The sequence below is a fragment of the Sinocyclocheilus anshuiensis genome, unplaced genomic scaffold (assembly GCF_001515605.1).
Source record: "Sinocyclocheilus anshuiensis isolate Anshui unplaced genomic scaffold, SAMN03320099.WGS_v1.1 scaffold997, whole genome shotgun sequence".
Lineage (NCBI taxonomy): Eukaryota > Metazoa > Chordata > Actinopteri > Cypriniformes > Cyprinidae > Sinocyclocheilus > Sinocyclocheilus anshuiensis.
Window position 1 is genome coordinate 2,656,844 of NW_015555715.1, and position 19,438 is coordinate 2,676,281.

General features: G+C 37.7%; 1 protein-coding gene and 1 pseudogene across 2 annotated transcripts; both read left to right on the forward strand.

Annotated features, from left to right (window-relative positions):
- LOC107672170 (IQ motif-containing protein H-like) overlaps nt 1-13,211 on the forward strand; it is a 27,258-nt pseudogene extending 14,047 nt beyond the window's left edge.
- An 809-nt stretch (nt 13,212-14,020) lies between these two features.
- On the forward strand, nt 14,021-15,092 carry LOC107672207 (uncharacterized protein C15orf61-like). 2 transcript variants are annotated; one of them, XM_016465300.1, is made up of 3 exons: nt 14,021-14,130; nt 14,372-14,742; nt 14,838-15,092. In XM_016465300.1, exons 2-3 carry the CDS (start codon nt 14,400-14,402, stop codon nt 14,963-14,965), a joined length of 471 nt encoding a protein of 156 aa, XP_016320786.1. In that variant the 5' UTR covers nt 14,021-14,130; nt 14,372-14,399; the 3' UTR covers nt 14,966-15,092. The 2 variants fall into 2 exon arrangements, with proteins under 2 accessions (XP_016320786.1, XP_016320787.1); XM_016465301.1 differs by having other exon boundaries at nt 14,387-14,742.
- Nucleotides 15,093-19,438: the final 4,346 nt, after the last annotated feature.

Sequence of the window (19,438 nt, forward strand, 5' to 3'; positions counted from 1 at the left end):
GACGGTAAAAGTTGGCAAATCCGAGGAATCGTTGGAGCTCCTTAATAGTAGTGGGTTCTGGCCAGGAGGTTATAGCTTCCACCTTCCCCTCATCCATGTGGATACCGGTACGATCAATGTTATACCCCAGGAATTGCACCGTGGTTTGGTGGAAGGTGCACTTTTCAGCCTTGGGGAATAGGTGGTGCTCTCTCAGGCGTTGGAGGACCTCCGCAATGTGCTGGCGATGTTCGGCTCCGGGAGTAGATGAGGATGTCATCTATGTAGACAATGACGAATCGATGAAGAAACTCCCGGAGCACCTCATGCATGAAATCCTGGAATACGGAGGGGGCGTTGGCAAGTCCATAGGGCATGACCAGATACTCGTAGTGGCCAGTAGGGGTCACAAAGGCAGTCTTCCATTCATCCCCCTCACGTATCCGGATGAGGTTGTAGGCATTGTGGAGGTCCAACTTTGTAAAGATGGTAGCACCACGGAGATGTTCAAGGGCATCTGGGACGAGGGGAAGAGGATATCGGAACTTGACAGTGATGTTATTTAGTGCTCGGTAATCTATACAGGGCCTCAAACCTCCGTCCTTCTTGTCGGTAGGTGGTCAGCAGCGATCTCTCATTCCATTCACTTGCTGCTGCGAGAGTTCTGAACTTCAGCGAGTATTCGGCAAATGACATGGTACCCTGTTGCAAATGATAGAGTTGTTCTCCCACAGCGGTATCTCCATCTGTCCTTCCAAACACCTCGCGAAAATACACTAGAAAGTTCTGTACATTTTGAATGACGGGGCTGGCCTGCGCCCAGATCGTTTCCGCCCATTGCAACGCTGGTCCTGTTAGCAGGGAGATAATAAAAGCAATTTTGGAGGTGTCAGTGGGATATGATTGCGGTTGCATTTGAAATGTGAGATTACACTGCAGGAGGAACCCGTTGCACTCCTCCGCCGAGCCAGAGTAGGGCGCCGGTCGGGCCATGGGACTAGCGATGATGGTAGGCGAAGAAGTGCTGGTTGGAATGGAGGAGGTGATGGGTGGTGAGGGCGGCGGTGCCGGTGATGGTGACGATGCCGGTGGATTCAGAAGGACGCGTCGTAGTGAGTCTACGAGCTCCTGAAACGGATCGGGGTGACTCATCTGTGCCGTCGGTGTTGGTCCGGTCTTCTGTAACGGAAGAGGTCTGACGCAACAGGTTAGTATATCAATCAAGTTTATTTGGTCACAGAGAGTACGGGTGTAGGATCCAGGTGATGACACGGTGAGTGTATAGTTCGTAGAACAGTTTAAAGGATATGATGAGTGGAATGATCAGAGTCCTTTCCTTTACAGGAGCTGGAATGCACACGGAAGAGCACACACCTCAGCGATCCAGGAACTAGGAGGAACAGGAGACACTAGGAGGAACACAGGAGGTAAGTAATGCAGGAAGTATTCAACTGGAAGCAGTAGTAAAGTCAGAGAGTCCTCTACGTGTGTACGAGTCCGGACAATGAGGGTGTCTGAGGTGTGTGCTTTTATGCAGGCTGGTTGATGAGGTGCTTGATTGGTGACAGGTGCAGGTGCTCAGTACTCAGGTGATAGAGATCGTTGTGATTGGGTGGTGGTGGAGCCTGGCCGATCTGTTACAACTGGACCTGATTTACTTTTATTGTATGGACAAACAACAACAACACTGAGACATTTTTCTAAATATCTAATTTTGCTTTTACTTTTTGAACATAGAGATGAGGATGGCAGACTGTTTGTTTTCAGGTGAACTATACCTTTAAGGAAAGCCCCATATTCATTCAAAATATCAATATCTATTCAAAACATTGATTTACCAAGTATCATCACTTCATATTTGTTTAGGATTTTTGGTATATCTAATATCTGATTTATAGGAAAGGTATATCAGAGGGATAACAAAAAAAAACAATGCACAAAACACAAAAGTATATATTTCAAAGAATGTTTTTACCTGTTTTTGTTCATAAAAAAAGAAATTTAATGGGGTCCAAAAAAAAAACCCTGACTTTTGTTGCATGAAAAACAAAAACAAAACAAAACAAAAAAACACTAAGACATTTTCCAGAATATCTACTTTTGTGTTCCAAAGGCATGAAGATGGAAGAATATTTGTTTTCGGGCGAACTATCCCTTTAAGGAAAGCTTTTAAAAAAGCCCCATATCCCTCTGTATGCTTTTGACTATGCTCGTGACTGCAATGTCGCTCTTCCTAATGTAGAGATCAAACAGCAATCAAAGCACACAGGAGACGTCTGTTTTATTTATCTATTTTCAAATAGCTCATCTTTATGTGGAAGCCAAGCAAGGCCCAAATCCTCTCTCACAGTACAGCTCGCAGTTTAAGTCCAAATAAAGAATGGCAAAAATTATTCCCTCTCGCTTTCCTTCCCTCCCCACTGTTCGTGTGAAGTGCATTGGCAAATTCTCAGAGCACGCCTGCTCTTTCGTGGGGAACGAAGGCCGTTTCCTTACACTTTTTGCCACACCATTGTGTGCTTTATGGCTTGTGTCGGGGGTGAAATCACTGCGCAGCGATTGACCCTGGCTCTTCTGGTATGAATATGATGATGACTGTTTCATGACTTGAATATCAACAGCATCGTATCTCCTCGTTTTGAGACAACTTCCTCAGTGATGTCAGTTTTGTTTGAACATTATAAATGTACTTGAAAAGGATAAAGACTTTATGAAGATCAAAAATTGATTCATCCTTACATTTTCTAGAGCATAACCTGCACTTCTCAAGGTTGTAAAACAGGACCTATTGACTTGTTAAATGTGCTTAAATAAAAAAGGGCCTTTTATTAAATAGTTTCCCACCAAAAAGATTCTATCCTCTTTTATATTGTGCTTAACAGAAACTGTTTTCTATACATCTCACTGCAGTTCTAAGCATAAACTATGCACTTATGTGCAATCCGTAAGTGATCTGTCCATTCTTCTCTGCTTTGAGAGGTCCTTAAGGTGAAATTCTTTCTCTTGTTAACCAACAAGTATTAAGCGGCACTCACAGGAAGTCAAACATTGCAATTAACAACAGTGTCAAAGCCCTTATGGTGTTTTCTAGTTACAGAAACAAGGGCTGTATTGATCGGAAACAGACCCTGATCGATCTACTGATCGATTGGCTTGCATGGGTATTTATCTGCCAGCATGTGTCAGTTGTTATTGGGGACAGGTGCAGTTACTACTGCCTTCAGTTAAAGCTATTAGACTACTGTGATGCCGTGGCAATGGGCTGTCAATCAACACCAACCACCACCCCCATACACAACCACCTTCTGTGCTTTTGTAAGGCATGTCAAATTAAGACACGCTTCAGTAGTTACTGCTTCATCAAGGGTATCGACACTATGTACTGTCATATGTTTTTTTTTTTTTTTTACATAATTGGAAATTGCTTTATGGTGTAAAAGACGGAATATTAGTTTTATTTAGGTCATTCTATGTAGCTTAGATTATGCCTGATTTTGCATTTATCTGTCATTTTGATGCAGGAGTCAGTGATGATCATGTTCTTAGAGGAGGTTTCTCATCTTCTGGCTTCCTATGCCCATCCGGCCAACACGTCCTGCTATGCCACATGGACCTGTTTCCTAGAACACTTCCTGAGGGAAGGTAGTTTCAACTAATTTTGCAAAGTACCTCTAACCAATTACTTGTCAGATCTTTCTTGATACTCTTTCTCTTTTATCCATCTCCTTCCACAGATGACGTGTCTGACAGTGGATCTTCTGGTGGAGCCGGTAGGAGATGTTCGCATGCTGTCCTGTGGAGATCAACTGCGTGGGCCGAGTGGTTATTTGCACTTGTGTGCGTCAGGCCTGTCAGCAGCGCTACATCATGGGCCACATCTCCCTAGATCTAGTCACCTTCCTGCATCCCAGCAACCTCGAGCAGCAGGTTACTTACTTACAATCTTATTTCAAACACTTTATTTTTACACTACCGTTCAAAAGGATGGGGTCAGTAAGATTTAGAGTAAGAATATTTTTAGGCAGCAAGGATGCATTAAATTGATCAGTGACAGTGAAGCCTTTTATGTTACAAATTTTTTTATTTCAACTAATGTTCTTTTGAACTTTGTATTCATCAAAGAATCCTGAAAAAGGTATCATGGTTTCAACAAAAAAATTAATAAACACACCTGTTTTCAACATTAATGTACATTTGAAAATGAATATAGATAACATATAGGTTACATTTATAGGTATGACATTATGCAGTACATTAGGCTAGATAACGCTTTGAAAGCATAATATAATGGTAACATTTATGCATTTTTTTCTAAGCAACTTATGGTGCAAGGTATATGTTTTTATCAGTAGCATTTCCTGGGAATCAAACCCACAAACTTGGTATTGCTAGCGCCATGTTCTACCATTTGAGCTCCAGGAACAATGGAAGCATTCAGCTCTATCTATCTTTTATCAAACAAGCTCTCTAATTGACAAATTGACCCTTAAATGTCAGCTGTGTGTTTTACACCGCTCTATGAAAACAAAACCTTCCATGTTAAGAAGTTGTTGAGAACGAGATGGGATCTGACATGTGGCACTGTTCTGTCACAGCCCTTAACACTGTTCTCACCTTAGAATATAGATAGTGTGAGGGTTCAATCTACTGGTTCTGGGCTCTTATTGAGATGTTATAGGACACTCCTATAGGTTCCCCTTAAGAGCTGTACAGATGAAAGAATGACCGGGGGCTAATGTGCCAAAAGGCTATCTAATAAACTGTCAGGTCTTATTGTGTCAATAAACTAATTCCCCTTTTAAGGCCTTGCCCCCTGACCTTACAACACCCCTGCTATGTAGTGGTGTCAGACAGGAGGTCAGGCTGGAGTGTCTTTTCCTCAGCCGTTGGGGTTCTTGGTCACTGTCAAGACAGATTGAACACTGTAGTGCTTTCACTAGCACATTACTATTGATGTTCTTTTTGGCTTGGTTATTTGTGAGATTTTCCCATAATTTTTTTTATTTCTGCAAAAACTACTTTAAGACACTACACTGAGTAGATTTTAGAGACTATGTATTTTATAAATGAATATGTTCAGTTATCTAATCTAAAGAGCGTTTTATTTTTAATCTTTTTGACAGCATAAGCTAATGTAGTAAGGTTGAAAACAGTTAATTTAGATGTTAATTTAGACCTCATGAAGCTAATTTTTAAGGTTACCTAAATAAAAAATGTTTTACAGTGCAGAGCCACCCCTAACAGTAGGAGGTTAACTAGCATTCCTTGTGCTTCAGACCGTGCACGGTTTGCTTTGCATCTCTGCCAAAGGACATGACAACTGAAAAATCTCTGCAGGGAAAAAAGGAGGGGATACATTAAAATAGATATGAGTCTAATGAAGAAAAAATGGTATGGATTTGACCTCACTGACCTTGCTGTGTTAGATATTGATATATTTAGTCATTTTTCAAAACTTGTGTTTCTAAATGTAGGTCTGTTTATTAAGTCATGGAATGTGAATATCCCCTGTGGAAATGTTGTACATAGTGCAAATGATAAGTGAGCAAAGAAGTGATTATATAACTAGGCAACATGATGCATAATTAATTAGAGTACTGTGATTGTTATCAATGATTCCTGCTGGCAGGCCTAAGATGGAAATATGTCTCGTCACATTGTTCTTTTAGATCGCTAAAACTAGCTATCCCACTACCACTAGAGGGTGGCAGAACACACTTGCATTGTATTCACTATATCTGTCACTATTGCAAATAGAAGACCTCCTCTCAGTTGTTCTTAATGTTTCAGGGCCCTTTGTGGGGATGGCCAGGCCTTTTGGTATAAGCTAATGCTTTTGTTTGTGTTGTAATCATGTGTGTATGTTCTTGAAATGTATGAGATGTTACGGCTCTGAAAAATAGCTTATGACATTTACTTAACACAATGAAAGTCTTAAGCCCCCATTGAGACAGTGGTTGATTTTTACAGCTCCATATGCACATTATGCTATTAATCTTTCTGAAATGGTGAAATGCTATAGAACTGATATATTTTCAAATGAATGTCACATGTGCCGTTTTAATCATTGACTCAGTTGGCATGCTGTGATTTTAAAATAGATGATTGACTTTGGAAGTCAGAGAACGGCAGCTTTTTTTAATATAAATTATGCATTGAGGTAGAATGTTCTCTTCCACAGAAAATTTTGCACTTGAATCTGATATAGTCTCCTGATAGAATAGATTTTACTCCTGCAAGTGAAAGTAATTCATGCATTATTCTGATTGAATAGCACCAGGATTCTCTATATTGTGAATTCACTGTAGCACGGGATGAATTTTATTCAGCGTGTCTTACAGAGAATAAACTGCACACACAATTAAAACCGACAAAAGGAATTCAGACGGATAAATCTAAACATTACTGTCCCATCTCTCCTGGCACAGAGGCAGACAGATCTGCCAGACTAGTGCTAACCTGTCTCTATTTAAACATCAATTTACATTCAAACCTGTTGCTAAAAGCAGTCTGTATTTTTTGTATCTGTGGGGGAGAGGTGGGTCGCATGTGTTTGCCCTTGCAGGCTTGCTTCACATTGTGTGTGGAGGGAGGCTCAGCTGCAAGATTGCAGTTTTTAATGAAAGTGAAGGAGCTATAAAAGACAGGTACAATCTGGGCGTATATATCAAGCGCCTTTGTTAAGGTTGACAATGAAGCAGGCTTGGCTGATTCTACAGACTGGCTAAGTGGTCCCACCTATCCCACAAGCACAGGTATTAACTGGACGGGAGGCACTGCTGGGTGAATTCAGCTCTCTATACTGAGGTCTTCCTGTAAGCCTGGAGTCCTATTTTTAAAGGTCATTGCTTTGATCCCTTTATAAGAGCTTATTTCTAAAAGGAATTTATTTTTTGGTTGCTTAGTTTTTAAAAGAGCTTTAAATTTTTGGGGAAAGTCAAATTTTGAATGAAAGAATAGTTCACCCAACAATGTAAATTTGTTGAAAATGTACTTACCTTCAGGCCATCCAAGATGTAGATGAGTTTGTTTCACTTGCTCACCAATGGATCGTTTGGAGGTAATGGGTGCCATCAGAATGAGAGTCCAAACAGCTGATAAAAACAAAACAATAATCAACAAGTAATCCACACGACTTCAGTCCATCAGTTAACATATTGTAAAGCATAAGCTGCATGTTTTTATAATAAATAGATCAAGACAATTTTTAACTTTAAACTGTTGCTTCCGGCTAAAATACGAGGTGATTTCACTGGAAGAAGCATTATAATTAATTATGGACTCATATTTTGGCAAGAAGCGAAGGTATAATGTTGAAACACCTTACTGATTGATTTATTTTTTACAAACATGTAGCTTTTCACTTCACAAGATGTTAATTAATGGACTGGTGTCGTGTGGATTACTTAAGACATTTGAAAAATGTCCGATGAAAAAACAAACTCATCGACATCTAGGATGGTCTGAGGGTGAGTACATTTTCAGCAAATTTTTATTTTTGGGTGAACTCTTCCTTAAACTATGTAATGTTGAAAAAAATAATCTGGAGGACATCATAACATCATCTTTTATATTACTTACAACAGAGGAATATATTTTCTGGACAAAAGGAACAGAATAAAACAAGCATATTACATCCTTTGTTCTCTTTCTTTAAAATAGTTTTTATGTACTGAAATTAATTAGTGTTTGCAGTTGAAATAAAGCCAGTGTAAATAGATGATTCGGTTCACTGTATTTCAGCATGTGAACGTTGAGCACGATGCTGTGATCATAAAGTGATTTCAGCAGCCTGGCCACCATTTGCATTCGCTGGCAGCAGCGTTTAGGTTGACAAATAGGGACGACAGGAGAGTCAGCCAACTGCCACTTAGTTATTAACAACTCCTTCACTGGTGATTTATTTGCCACTTTTTGAAGAGAGGGCATAGCTATTAGATTATTATCAGGGAAAATTAGCCCTGTTTAAGCATAAGGCCACGACTGGGCCTGACCCCTTAATATCCTTATAATGATGCCATTAACCATACAGATGCGAAGAGAGTCTCCAGTTGGGCTTTCGACGCAGTATGCTACTCTCTCTCTCTCTCTCTCTCTCTCTCTCTCTCTCTCTCTCTCTCATACACACACACAATGTCTGTTGAGCTTTGTTTTTTTTCTGCAAATACAGTTTTGAAATATCCATCTGTCTGTTTGTTTTAAAAACTTCTGTCATTATCTACTTGTTGGCTGAAAATAAGTGAATAGTTATTTTGATTTATGTGTTGTATCTGCTGACTTATATCTGTGTGCACTGGTTTGTATTTAGGTATGGGCTATTGATCTTGACCTGGGCTACAGTAACCAGTTGGCCATGACCCAGCTGATGCTCATGATGATGAGGGGGACGCTGGACTGCCGCACCAGTAAATTGGAGGTTCCTCCTCCAATCAGAGACGTGAAGTCTTCCGTACGCAATGCTAGAATAAAGACCAAAGCCGGTAATATCCACTCTCTCTTTCAGCATTAGGAAGACATGGTTATTATATATATTGAAATATGGTATTCAAACATATTCAAGACTTTATTTTAGAATAGTTCAGTAAGAGCCTTAAAGAGATAGTTACATCAAAAATGTAAATTCTGTCATTTTCTCACCCTCATGACATTCTAAACCTACCTAGGTTTGGGGTAGGTAAGATTTAAAAAAATATATTTTTGAAAGAAGATTCTTATGTTCACCAAGGCTGCATTTATTTGATCAAAAATACAGTAAAACAATAATATTTTGAAATATTACAATTTAAAATTACAGTTTTCTATTATAATATATAATATAATATATCTAATTTATTTCTGTGAAGGATCAGGGTCACATGATCCTTCAAAAATAATTCTGATATGCTGATTATCAGTGTTATTAACAGTTGAGCTGCTTAACATTTTTGTGGAAACTGACATTTTTTCTGGATTCTTTGATGAATAGAGATTTCAAAAGAACTGCATTTATTTGAAACAGAATTTTATTGTAACAATATAAAAGTCTACTATTACTTTTTTATCAATTTAATGCATTCTTACTTAATAAAAGTATTAATAGAACCAATGTAATAAAGTAGATGGGGACCATGGGATGTCAAAAAAATATCATGAAATCACTAGTCTATGCAGTAGTCTATGCAACTTGTGTGTTATATAAGTGTTCTTAAGGCATATAATGTGAGGCACAGACTGAAATTAACGTCATTATTCACTGAAAGTCTTGCCTTGAAAATCTTCACCATTCGTGGTCATAATTCACTTTCAATGCATGGAAAAGAGCAGCACGGAATATGGCGGCAATTCTATGCCATTAATAACCGAGCGCACCACTGATGCTGGCGCGCGGGGTAAATCAATTCCGCGAGAGGAAAACAGATTTACACGCGAGGAAACGGGAGCCCGCGAGCTCATTTCAAACCCTCGCGCGCGCGTGACGTCCTCTGCGCGCAATACAAGCCCTCGCGCGCGCATGATCATTCCCCACATCCTCGCGCTCGATCTTCCCTCACCTGCTCGTTAAAAACAGATCAGTTATTTATTAATAAACTAAGATATTTTTTTACTTAAAAGTGACATTGAAAAGCTACCTTCAGATTACTTAAGTTACTAAATTTAGGCCTAAATGAAATTTCAGACGAACTGCCGCCATACTTGGACATCTTGCTATAATTATCTTTTTCGTGTTCCACAGTAGAACAAAAAGTCATACAAGTCACGAGGGTGAGTAAATGATGACAGAACTTTGAATTTTGGGTCAACCATCACTTTAAATTTTATTCTCTAAACTGTTTGGGATTCTTTTAGCGCTTTAAAGCACAATAATGCCATTATTATCCCGAATGTGTTCCCTGAGACCGGACCAGAGAGCAATAAAAGTTCTTTGCTGAATATTATCCCGATAAATCAAGGCATCCATAAAGATTGATCTAGCTAAGCTTTGTTTTATTTTGGTTAAATACAACTAAACACTGTAATTACGCTTCCGACCTGATTGGTGTTTAGAAGAAGCTGAATTCATTATCATTTTGATTGATGAGCCTAAATAATCAGCCCATAAATAATGCATACCATATTCATTATGCATGTGTATGCATGCCTGAGCACCTCATCAACCTGATGCCAGCCCCTAAACAATAGACTTCCTTTATTAGTGGCAAACCGGAGTTTACGCTTGTTAATCTGCGACTTGTATTATTTTATCAAACATTAATTTAGTTTGTATGTGCTTATATCGGCCAGCTCCCGCCTGCCTGTCTTAATGGCTCCAGCTTTGGCCATCATTTAGGCCCAGAATATTGCAAACACAATTAAAACCCTGCAGGAAAAGCTTTTTATTGTTGTTTGAGGATAGTGTGTCTGACAGCTGAAGACAGAGTTCCACAGGAAATAATTACTCATGCCTCGCACACTGTGCAAGGGCTTTACCCTCCGCTTCATATCTGTCACTGAGAATATGCCTCATGCCCGCTACGAGTCCTGCGAGTCCTGCCACTCTTAACTAATCCGCTTCTGTGGTGTTCTTTTAGACACATCTTTTATCTGCTGTGTCTGCGAGCGTCGTTGGGTTTTAGAGGAAACCTTTCTTGTTTTCTGCAGCGGTATAACCTAATAACGCAGGACTCGTTTTCCCCAGTGCCCTTTATGGACTATGAGACTAATGCCTGTTTCTCCGTGTGGGCTTTTGTAAACCTTCTATTTGTTTCTAGCATGGCTGTTATTGCTGTCCCCGAGAGGTCAATTTATCATTTAGATGTACTGGTCAAATTTTTTGCAACAGAATCACATGCAGTTTGTTGCTTAACTCTCTGTGTGTTTGTTTTCTCCTTAGCAAACCTCAGTGACCAATCGCTTTGCAGTGATGTGCACCCGACTTCTTCACACCAATCTTTCTTTGGTATATTATAGCACATTTTTCCTGATGTGCAAAGCACAGGGCATAGGTTATGATGTCAAGGTAAAATGTTTGCTTGTTTTGCAATAATACACCTGGAGTTCTTTGATTGCAGAGCAAGTCTTTCAATATATTTTATATGAGTTTCAGGCAAGGCACTGTGTTCGCCCTCCATGACAGCAGAGATCGAAGAAGCCTTGGCATACTGTGAGTTTCCACAAGAAGCAGGCAGACGCATTACCCTTATCTTTCTCCAGCTCTGTTTTCCCTTCCTCTGTCCCCATTACCATTAGAGATATATCTAGACCTTGAGCACACTCCCAAGAGCAGATTAAACATTATGTAGTGAATACCTCAACCCAAAATGTGTCAGAGCACAAAATACTGCCAAGTCGAATTAAAAGACATTCATCACATAAATCCTATACCTATCCCATTGAAGCCCTGCTTTCCTTCCTCATTTCTCCCTGAAGAATAGCACACTCTTTAAGGCTGAGAGTTCTCATTAAGCTCCTTACAGCCCCACAGCCAAACAAGGTGATTGTTTTTTTGTTTTTCTCTGATGATGGTTCTGGGGGATCATTAGTAAGCTCGTTTGTTTCTGCGTGTCGTTAACAGAACAATCTCGGAGGATCTCCAGGGAGCTCTGCTGACCTTTGCTCGCAACCTGTCGATCATTCATCAGGAAATATCAGCTCCAAATATGCAAGGAACAAACAATTTTAGGGTATGCGGATGTTGTTTTTTCTTAACCTACTCTTAAAAGACCTGCTAATGGTATGTTCTTCACTTCACATTAGCCATAGAAAAAATATTATTCAAAAGTTTCACTTTCAGATCGTGTATCTACAAATTACACTCTATGAAAACGGTACAAAGCTGTCACTGAGGCGGTACCAGAAGGTATAAAGGCATCTTATTTATCTTATTTACCCCTAAATGCTACATATTAGTACTTTAAAAGGTGCATATTAATACTTAATATGTGCATATTAATACATAGTAATACCCCAGTGACAGTTTGTTACCTTTTTGTCTGAGAGTGTAGGATATTAATCACAATGATTCTTGATGGTTTCACCATATTACATATTATAATGTTTTTAGCTCCTTTCAAACACTCCGGGTCACTTTACAAAGACAGAATGAACTATGACCATCAAATCCTTAACAAAAATATATCCACAACGCAGCAAGTAAGAATCAGTCACTTGGTAGAAAAGTTGCATCAAGTTCACTACTCCACCACTTGCTCCAAAAGGCTCTGCAAAACTTTAGCGTAATGCTAGTAATAACAAACTTCATCTTTCACAGTGTTCAAGGTTGTTTAATTTAATAATTTCACATTTTTCAAGTCAAATTGAAATTTGGCACAACATTTGGTTGCATATTACCTTTGGCAAATGATGAATAGACTGGGCCATACAGGTGCAGTGGGAAAAAAGGGTTAACTTCCAGTTTGCATAGAACTGTTTTTGCAATCTTGTCTAAATATGCTATTCTAAATAAATTATTGTTAGTATTATAACTAAAGCTTATTATTACCAGCATTATACCAAAGTTTTGCTGAGACTTTTTGGGGCAAAGAGTACTGAATTTGAGCTTTTGGGCAAATTCAGGTGAGGACACATCTTACTTGAGCACATTTTTTGAGAAATCGTCAATTGTGTGTCATAACATCTTATACAATACACAAGGTATTCATTTATTAACGTCAAGGCTTTATCTTTGGCTGCATTATCTGCAGCTGAAGTCATTCAAATGTAGAACACTGTAGACGTTGTTGGATACTGTGAATGAATTGGAGTGTCATTGACACTTGCTGAATTACTACATTCAACACACAGTTACTTAATTTGATAGAGGAATTCTCATTCACTGTTCAGTGGCTAGAGGTTAGGATCTGTAGTCAGACATATACTGACTGAATGTCTGCTATTGTTTGCTTTTATAAGGACCTTATCAAGGACATTGAGAAGGTCTTGGGCATGACCATACAAAACCAAACCACATGTCAGGAAGAAAAGGAGATTACTGCACCCGAAAGCAAACAGTTATCATCTCATAAACCTCACAGATCAACCCCAAATTAATCAACATACTTAGGGACTATCATACAATAGCATTTACACATTCAGTTATAATTGCTGTTACCAAACATTTCTATAGACCTCAATTATAGCTGTAATGTGGCTAGCATTAAAAGGAGACACACGCATGTATGAATCTGCATGGGTGGATTTGTCCATTGTTACATTGTCCAGATCACATTGTTATAGTGATCTAAAATGTTGTACAAGTTTTCTCTCTAGAAAGATTAACAATGCAAACAGGATAATTACAATTAAGTTGTGCCATTCGTGACATTTAGCTCTTCATAGCTAAAGACTGCAACAGAGGAATGTTGCTTAATCCGTAAACTGTATAATGCATACATAAATTATAATCACTCAAAAATAATCCATTTTGATTCATTTTTTTGATAGTTTTTAAATAGATATTTATCTGTACATTACAATGCACACTGATTCTAAACGGTAGCAACATCTAGATAATGATATAGGTTTGTTAATAAATAGTTTGAATCTGTTGTATGTTATTTCAAGAAAACCTTAAATAAATTGTAAAGTTTTTGTGGATTCAGGTGTTTTTTATTATATCAAAAAACCTTTTAAATATTCAATATTAAAAGACCAATATCTGAAATTCAGTTATTGATTCGAACTGTAACCATTTATATTTGGCTGTGACCAGCTGATGAACAAACAAATAAACAAACAAAATTTAGTGGAGTTTGTATGTAATTGGCTCCAGATATGGTTTCAATTTAAATGTAGACTGACCAACATATAAAATAATCAAAATTATTAAACATTTAATAAATCCAATATTTTGGATATTTATAATATATTGGAAATATAATATATGAAATATATTGGATATTTAAGATATCCAATATTTTGTTCTATTACTATAATGTATTTTATGAGTAATACCACTTATGAATGGAAGTCTATGTGTGCATAAGAATGAAGAGCCATAGTACACATTAGAGTATCTAGAGCAAATGGGAACAAAAAAAGCGCTTGGTTGTTTCTTCCCGGAGAAGATATTAATCGTACCGGTTGCATTGAACGCCTCTTATATATCTGCAGAAAACGAACTCATTAATCGTACTTTCGTAAAAGTAATGGAGTAGTAATGTAAATATTTGTCAAATGAGTATGAAAGCCGCTCCGGTAAGTTGTGTAACTTTCACTGACAACCGAACCGTTCTCTCGAGTGCGGGACTTGTACAGTGATTCGGCATCACAGAAAGTTTCGGCATTATTTCCCCGCTGATTAAAGGTTGCACAGCTGCAGTTTGGTTGGGTTTGATGTTCTTTATTAATGATTTACGTTGCTTAATTAATTTTTTTTATCGTGACGAAATGATGTGACGCGCCAATAGTTGCTCTTGAAACGTCTTTTTGATACTAGACCACCTGACTTTAGGGTTTACTCAGCAATGACAGAGATTCTACGCAGAATCCACGGTGGCTTCCTAAAAGTGGCCCTGTTCCCCAGCACCTTTGGGAGTAAAGCGCCTCGTCCTGCCGCCTCTGAAGTACTAACATGTCACCTCACTCATCGCGTGCTCCCGCCCTGGACTTCATTCTGCGTGTGCTACAGGAATGTCATCAACGACCAGTTCGGTCTGTCCAACTTCAACTGGCAGGTGCAGGGAGCAAACTACCACATCCTCAGGACCGGTGCTTTCCCTTTTATTAAATACCACTGCACCAAAGCACCTCCACAGAACCTGGAGTTTGAAAATAAGTTTTTTGGTGCATTGAAAGTCATCAACCTAGGTCAGTTCTGATATGATTTACGCATGTTTTGATATTACTGACAGCACAATAAATAATTTCTAATAGTTTTTTTTTTCTTTCTCTTTTTCTTTAAGGTATACTATGCTTGGCATATGGCTTGGGTTCATGGATGGTAGTTGGAGTGACAGAGACGGTTCAGACCTCTTCAGGAGCTGTTACCGTTTACTTTGCATACAAGGAGGTGGAGGGTGCTCAGTTCTAATATCAGAGACAATGAGTATTTCAAAAGGAGGACTTGAGTTTCACAGGCAAATATTCGTCACAGAATCTCTGAAAACTTATGCGCATGGCAGGCCCGGCGCCAGGACACACGACCTGGGGGGGGGGTTATTTTTTCAAGTGAACGCTCGAAATACATTATTTAGGTAGCACTTTACAATAATTAACTAACCTGTTAATACATTAACTAACATTAACTAATCGAACCTTATTGTAAAGTGTTACAATTATTTGTTAATAAAGTATATATATGTTCACAAAAACACTGTTAAATTAAACAGAAAAGCAAGCAGGTGTGCATGATTTGGCGTGGCAGCCAATACAAATAATAACCGTTTCCTTACATAAATCCTGCATTTGGACCAGGCTCGGTTGCAGAATCACATCTGTGCTTCTGAAATTATTATCTTTTTCTATATAGTGTAGTAGTTAGCTTTGTCTGTGTCGTACGTGGCCGCTTGTCAAGCATGAAAAACAAGTTTTATTTAAATTCTGATTACATTATCGTATACACTATACAGCATGCAAAGATTGCTCACTTTAAATGTATTAAAGGGATCATATGATGCTATTTTAAAGATTATTATTTTGTGTATTTGCTGTAACAGAATATGTTGACATGCTTTAATGTTCAAAAAACACATTATTTTTCAAATACTGTACATTATTGTAGGTCCTCTATGCCCCGCCTCTCTCAAACACATCATTTTCAACAAAGCCCCCTCCTTTGACAAGCACAGTCTGCTCTGATTGGCCAGCTGACCCAGTGCATTCTGATTGGCCGAACACCACAAGCACGCATCGGAAATGTAACGCCCCTTACCATAATCGCGAGCTTCAGCTCTCAAAGTAAATATCAAGTAGGGCAGCACGATAAATCGCATGCGATATTTAATGCGCATCTTGTCAGTAAAGCCGGTTCACAGAACCGTTGTTCACTGACAAGCTGCACAAAACCAAGTTCATAATCGCGCGATTTTTTGCGCAGCTTGTCAGTGAACAACGGCTCTGTGTAGTAAATGCTGATCCATGTGAAAGCACGCACGTGATGGAGATTTACCGCTGATTACAGAACCGGTGCAAAGAGTGCTCCCTTTAAATGTATTAAAAACTGTCACTCATTCATCGCGATCTCACAAAGTAAAAAAAGAGACAATGAACGTGACTACACGATGAAACTTTTTAAAATGTCTTTGTTAGAAAGAAGTTACGAGCATGATAGAATGCAGCACTGGACAAAAAAACGGTCACTGGAACGGTGAGTGCGTGGAGTCCAACCTAAACACCTCTGATTGGCCATTGCGTTTTAGAAGTCAACAAACATGTCTGTGATTGGCTACATTGCTCACCTCTGCGAAAATGCATTGTAAAATCATTTGACGCTTTCCAAAGCAGAAGGGCAGATACACTGGATTGTTTCAGGGATGTTCGTGGGGGGGCCAGGCCCCCCCTCTGGCGCCGGGCCTGCCTAGGTGTGTCTTAGAACGCACAAATGCACTTTTGCACAAAAAATTAAATTATTAATCTTTAACTTTGGAGTTTTCTTTTCAATGTAACTTAATTTGTATTCATTAATTTCTAAATATCAGATTGATAACTACAGATTGATTACAAAAACTAAAAACTTATTGTTTAGTTAACATTATTTAACAATAGTATTTGACAAAAAAATTGGGAAATACGTGAAACTATATAAATAACCAACTAGATAAATGAAAGAATACTGATTTTAAAAAAACTGCTGAAAATCTTTGACCGGGCTGTTCAAGAAAATTTTAATCTTGTCAAGGTAAAGGCATGGACCTTATTATGTCTTTTATTATTTATCAGATTGGTTATTGTGTCGCTCATCCATTTGCTATAAGTAGCAAGTATATTTTGAAATTTGACATTACCACTTTGAGAAGTCTTTTTTTTTTTTTAATTCCTTGATTAAATGAATTTTGCAGATTATTATGCCATTATTTTTTTTATTTAATGTTTTATTTGTTAGGGACAGATACAATAAACATAGATGAAAATGTAAAAAACAATCATCCCATGCATGTACCATAGTGCTTGTAGCCGAAGCTAATTTGCAACACTTGTCCCTAGGAGGGCTTTTATAAATTACAATTACAATAAACAAGTAGTACACAAATTTATAATATAAATACACTAAACATGACTACAGGTTTGTTGATGTATCAACCAAGATTTCGTGGCTTTCTTAAAATAATTAAAATTTACAGTAGATTTTAAATAGGCAATGAATTCCAAAATTTTACACCTTTCACTGAGAGAACAGTCTGAGCAAATGATGTTTTACAATGTATAACTTTACAGTTTCCACTAGAAGCCGCTCTAGTGGATCTACTGCTTCCCTGCAATCTCTCGAAAAATGTACATAAGGGCATAAGAGCAAGACCATTTAAACATTTAAACACAAACTTTACATAATGAAAAAAGACAAAGTGAGCAAAGCTCAAAATCTTGTATTTGCTTAGGATCTGACAATGATGGTATCTTATTTGCTTTCTATCTAAAATTTTCAAAGCTCTATTGTAAAGACATTTAACCTGATTAATTATGGATTGATTTGTCTGAGACCAAATAGCTAATCCATATGCCATGTGTGATAATATCATCGAATTTAAAAACAAAAAAGCATGATCATATGTTAAACAATTTCTTATTATTCTAAAGCTGGTAAGATTTGCTTTAATCGTTTTACGCAACTTTTTAACATGACTTTTAAAATTGAACTTGGAATCTAAAATCATACCAAGATATTTTTCTTCTGATACTTGTTCTATAATCTCATCTTTAATTCTAATGTTTAATGATTCTGTTACCGGTAATTTTCTTATTGAAAAGCATATGGACTTTGTCTTTTTAGTATTTAAAGTTAAAAAAGAGGCATCAAGCCAAGCTGACACTTTCTCTAAATTTCTTGTCAACTTTTCTTCAATTTCCATACAGTTCCTACCAGATACGTAGACAACCGTTATTATCGTGATTATTAGGCATTATTGTGATGCATCTGATGTGTTCTTTGAAGTTTATAGGCTCTGCAACTCCTTGTTTTCCCACTTGTTTTCTTCCCTAAAGCTAATGCAGAATTTTAAATACCTTCAGCTAATTTATTTAAAGTCAAATTAGAGCTCACACCCTGCCTGGCATATTGTCAATAGAAAGCAAGAGGGATTGTTTGGAGGACAGGTCTGATAAAATGGTTTTTAATTACAATAGAGGAAGTGTGGCCTTCGTCCAGGACCCACCCTAACCCCCTCCCCCTGTCATTCTCAGATGTTTTGATTTCTGATCATGTACTTTGCTGACTCTGGCTCTCTTCTGCAGGATCCTTCGTCACATTGCCTCTGAGATTGGCTTTGACAAACTACCATATTGATCCTCTAGACTTCTCAAAGCTTTCTGCTGAGCACATTTATCAGAGGCCTCGATTTTCTGGCCTTGTTGCCTTCTCTCTTAGGTAGCAGTACCAAAGTAATAATGTCATGTATTACATGCAAATCAATGGACCTCTTGGCCTTTGTCTTGCAAACTGTAATTCCAAGGGATTTTGATTCAACTGAGCCATTGTCTAATGACTAAATCTAGTACGAATTATAGCCATTTCAGGGTTATAATAGGGTTTCAGTGGGTCTTAAAAATCAAGGCCTTAAAAAGGTCTTAAATCAGAGCAGTAAGTCTTAAATTCATAAAGTCACACACACACACACACACAAATTTTCCTCACTATTTTTGTCATATCCCAATATAAATATACATTGCATCCAATATACATTTTAGTGAGATACAATATGAAGATACAGTATGAAGTTGAATAAAATTGAGTTTATACTTAAAACGAAAAAATATCTGTCAATGGGGTATGAAAAATTATTTTCTTACTCCACTGGTGGATATTTGTTCTTGTTTTAATTATAAACTCAATTTTTTTATTTATTTTTTATTTTGCTTCTCAGTATATCTTGATTTAAGAATCTTTAGACATTTGTACTGGGAAAAAATGACCAAAAAAACTGGAAGGGCCTCACTTTTTGCAATGTGATCAGAATACAGTAAAAGTTATTTCCATAGTTAAATAAAGTAAAAAGTATTAGTATCTTTTGGATGTTTGAAGTGGTGCTAAAAAAACTCATTGTCTACTCCTTAGGCATTTACATTTACAGAATATTTTGATGTGTATGTTCCCTTTTATTTATTACTTAATTTTTATGTGGTTTTAAAAAGGCCTTAAAAGTCTTAATTTGCTTTCAAAAACCTGCAGAAACCCTGTAGCCTATAATGAATTGACAATAATCCTTATGAAGAAATTATATCAAATTTGAAAACAAATGACATATCACTATTTCATTGATTACTACATACCTGCCCCTTATTCCCAATATATATTCAGGCAAGCAACCCCTATATTACATCATTGGCCTTAATGGAAATCATTTAGACACCC

Coding starts and splice junctions, on each gene's coding strand:
- LOC107672207 (XM_016465300.1), top strand. CDS start 14,400: ATGACAGAGATTCTACGCAGAATCCACGGTGGCTTCCTAAAAGTGGCC. Junction 14,743..14,837: donor ATTGAAAGTCATCAACCTAG/GTCAGTTCTGAT, acceptor TTTTTCTTTAAG/GTATACTATGCTTGGCATAT.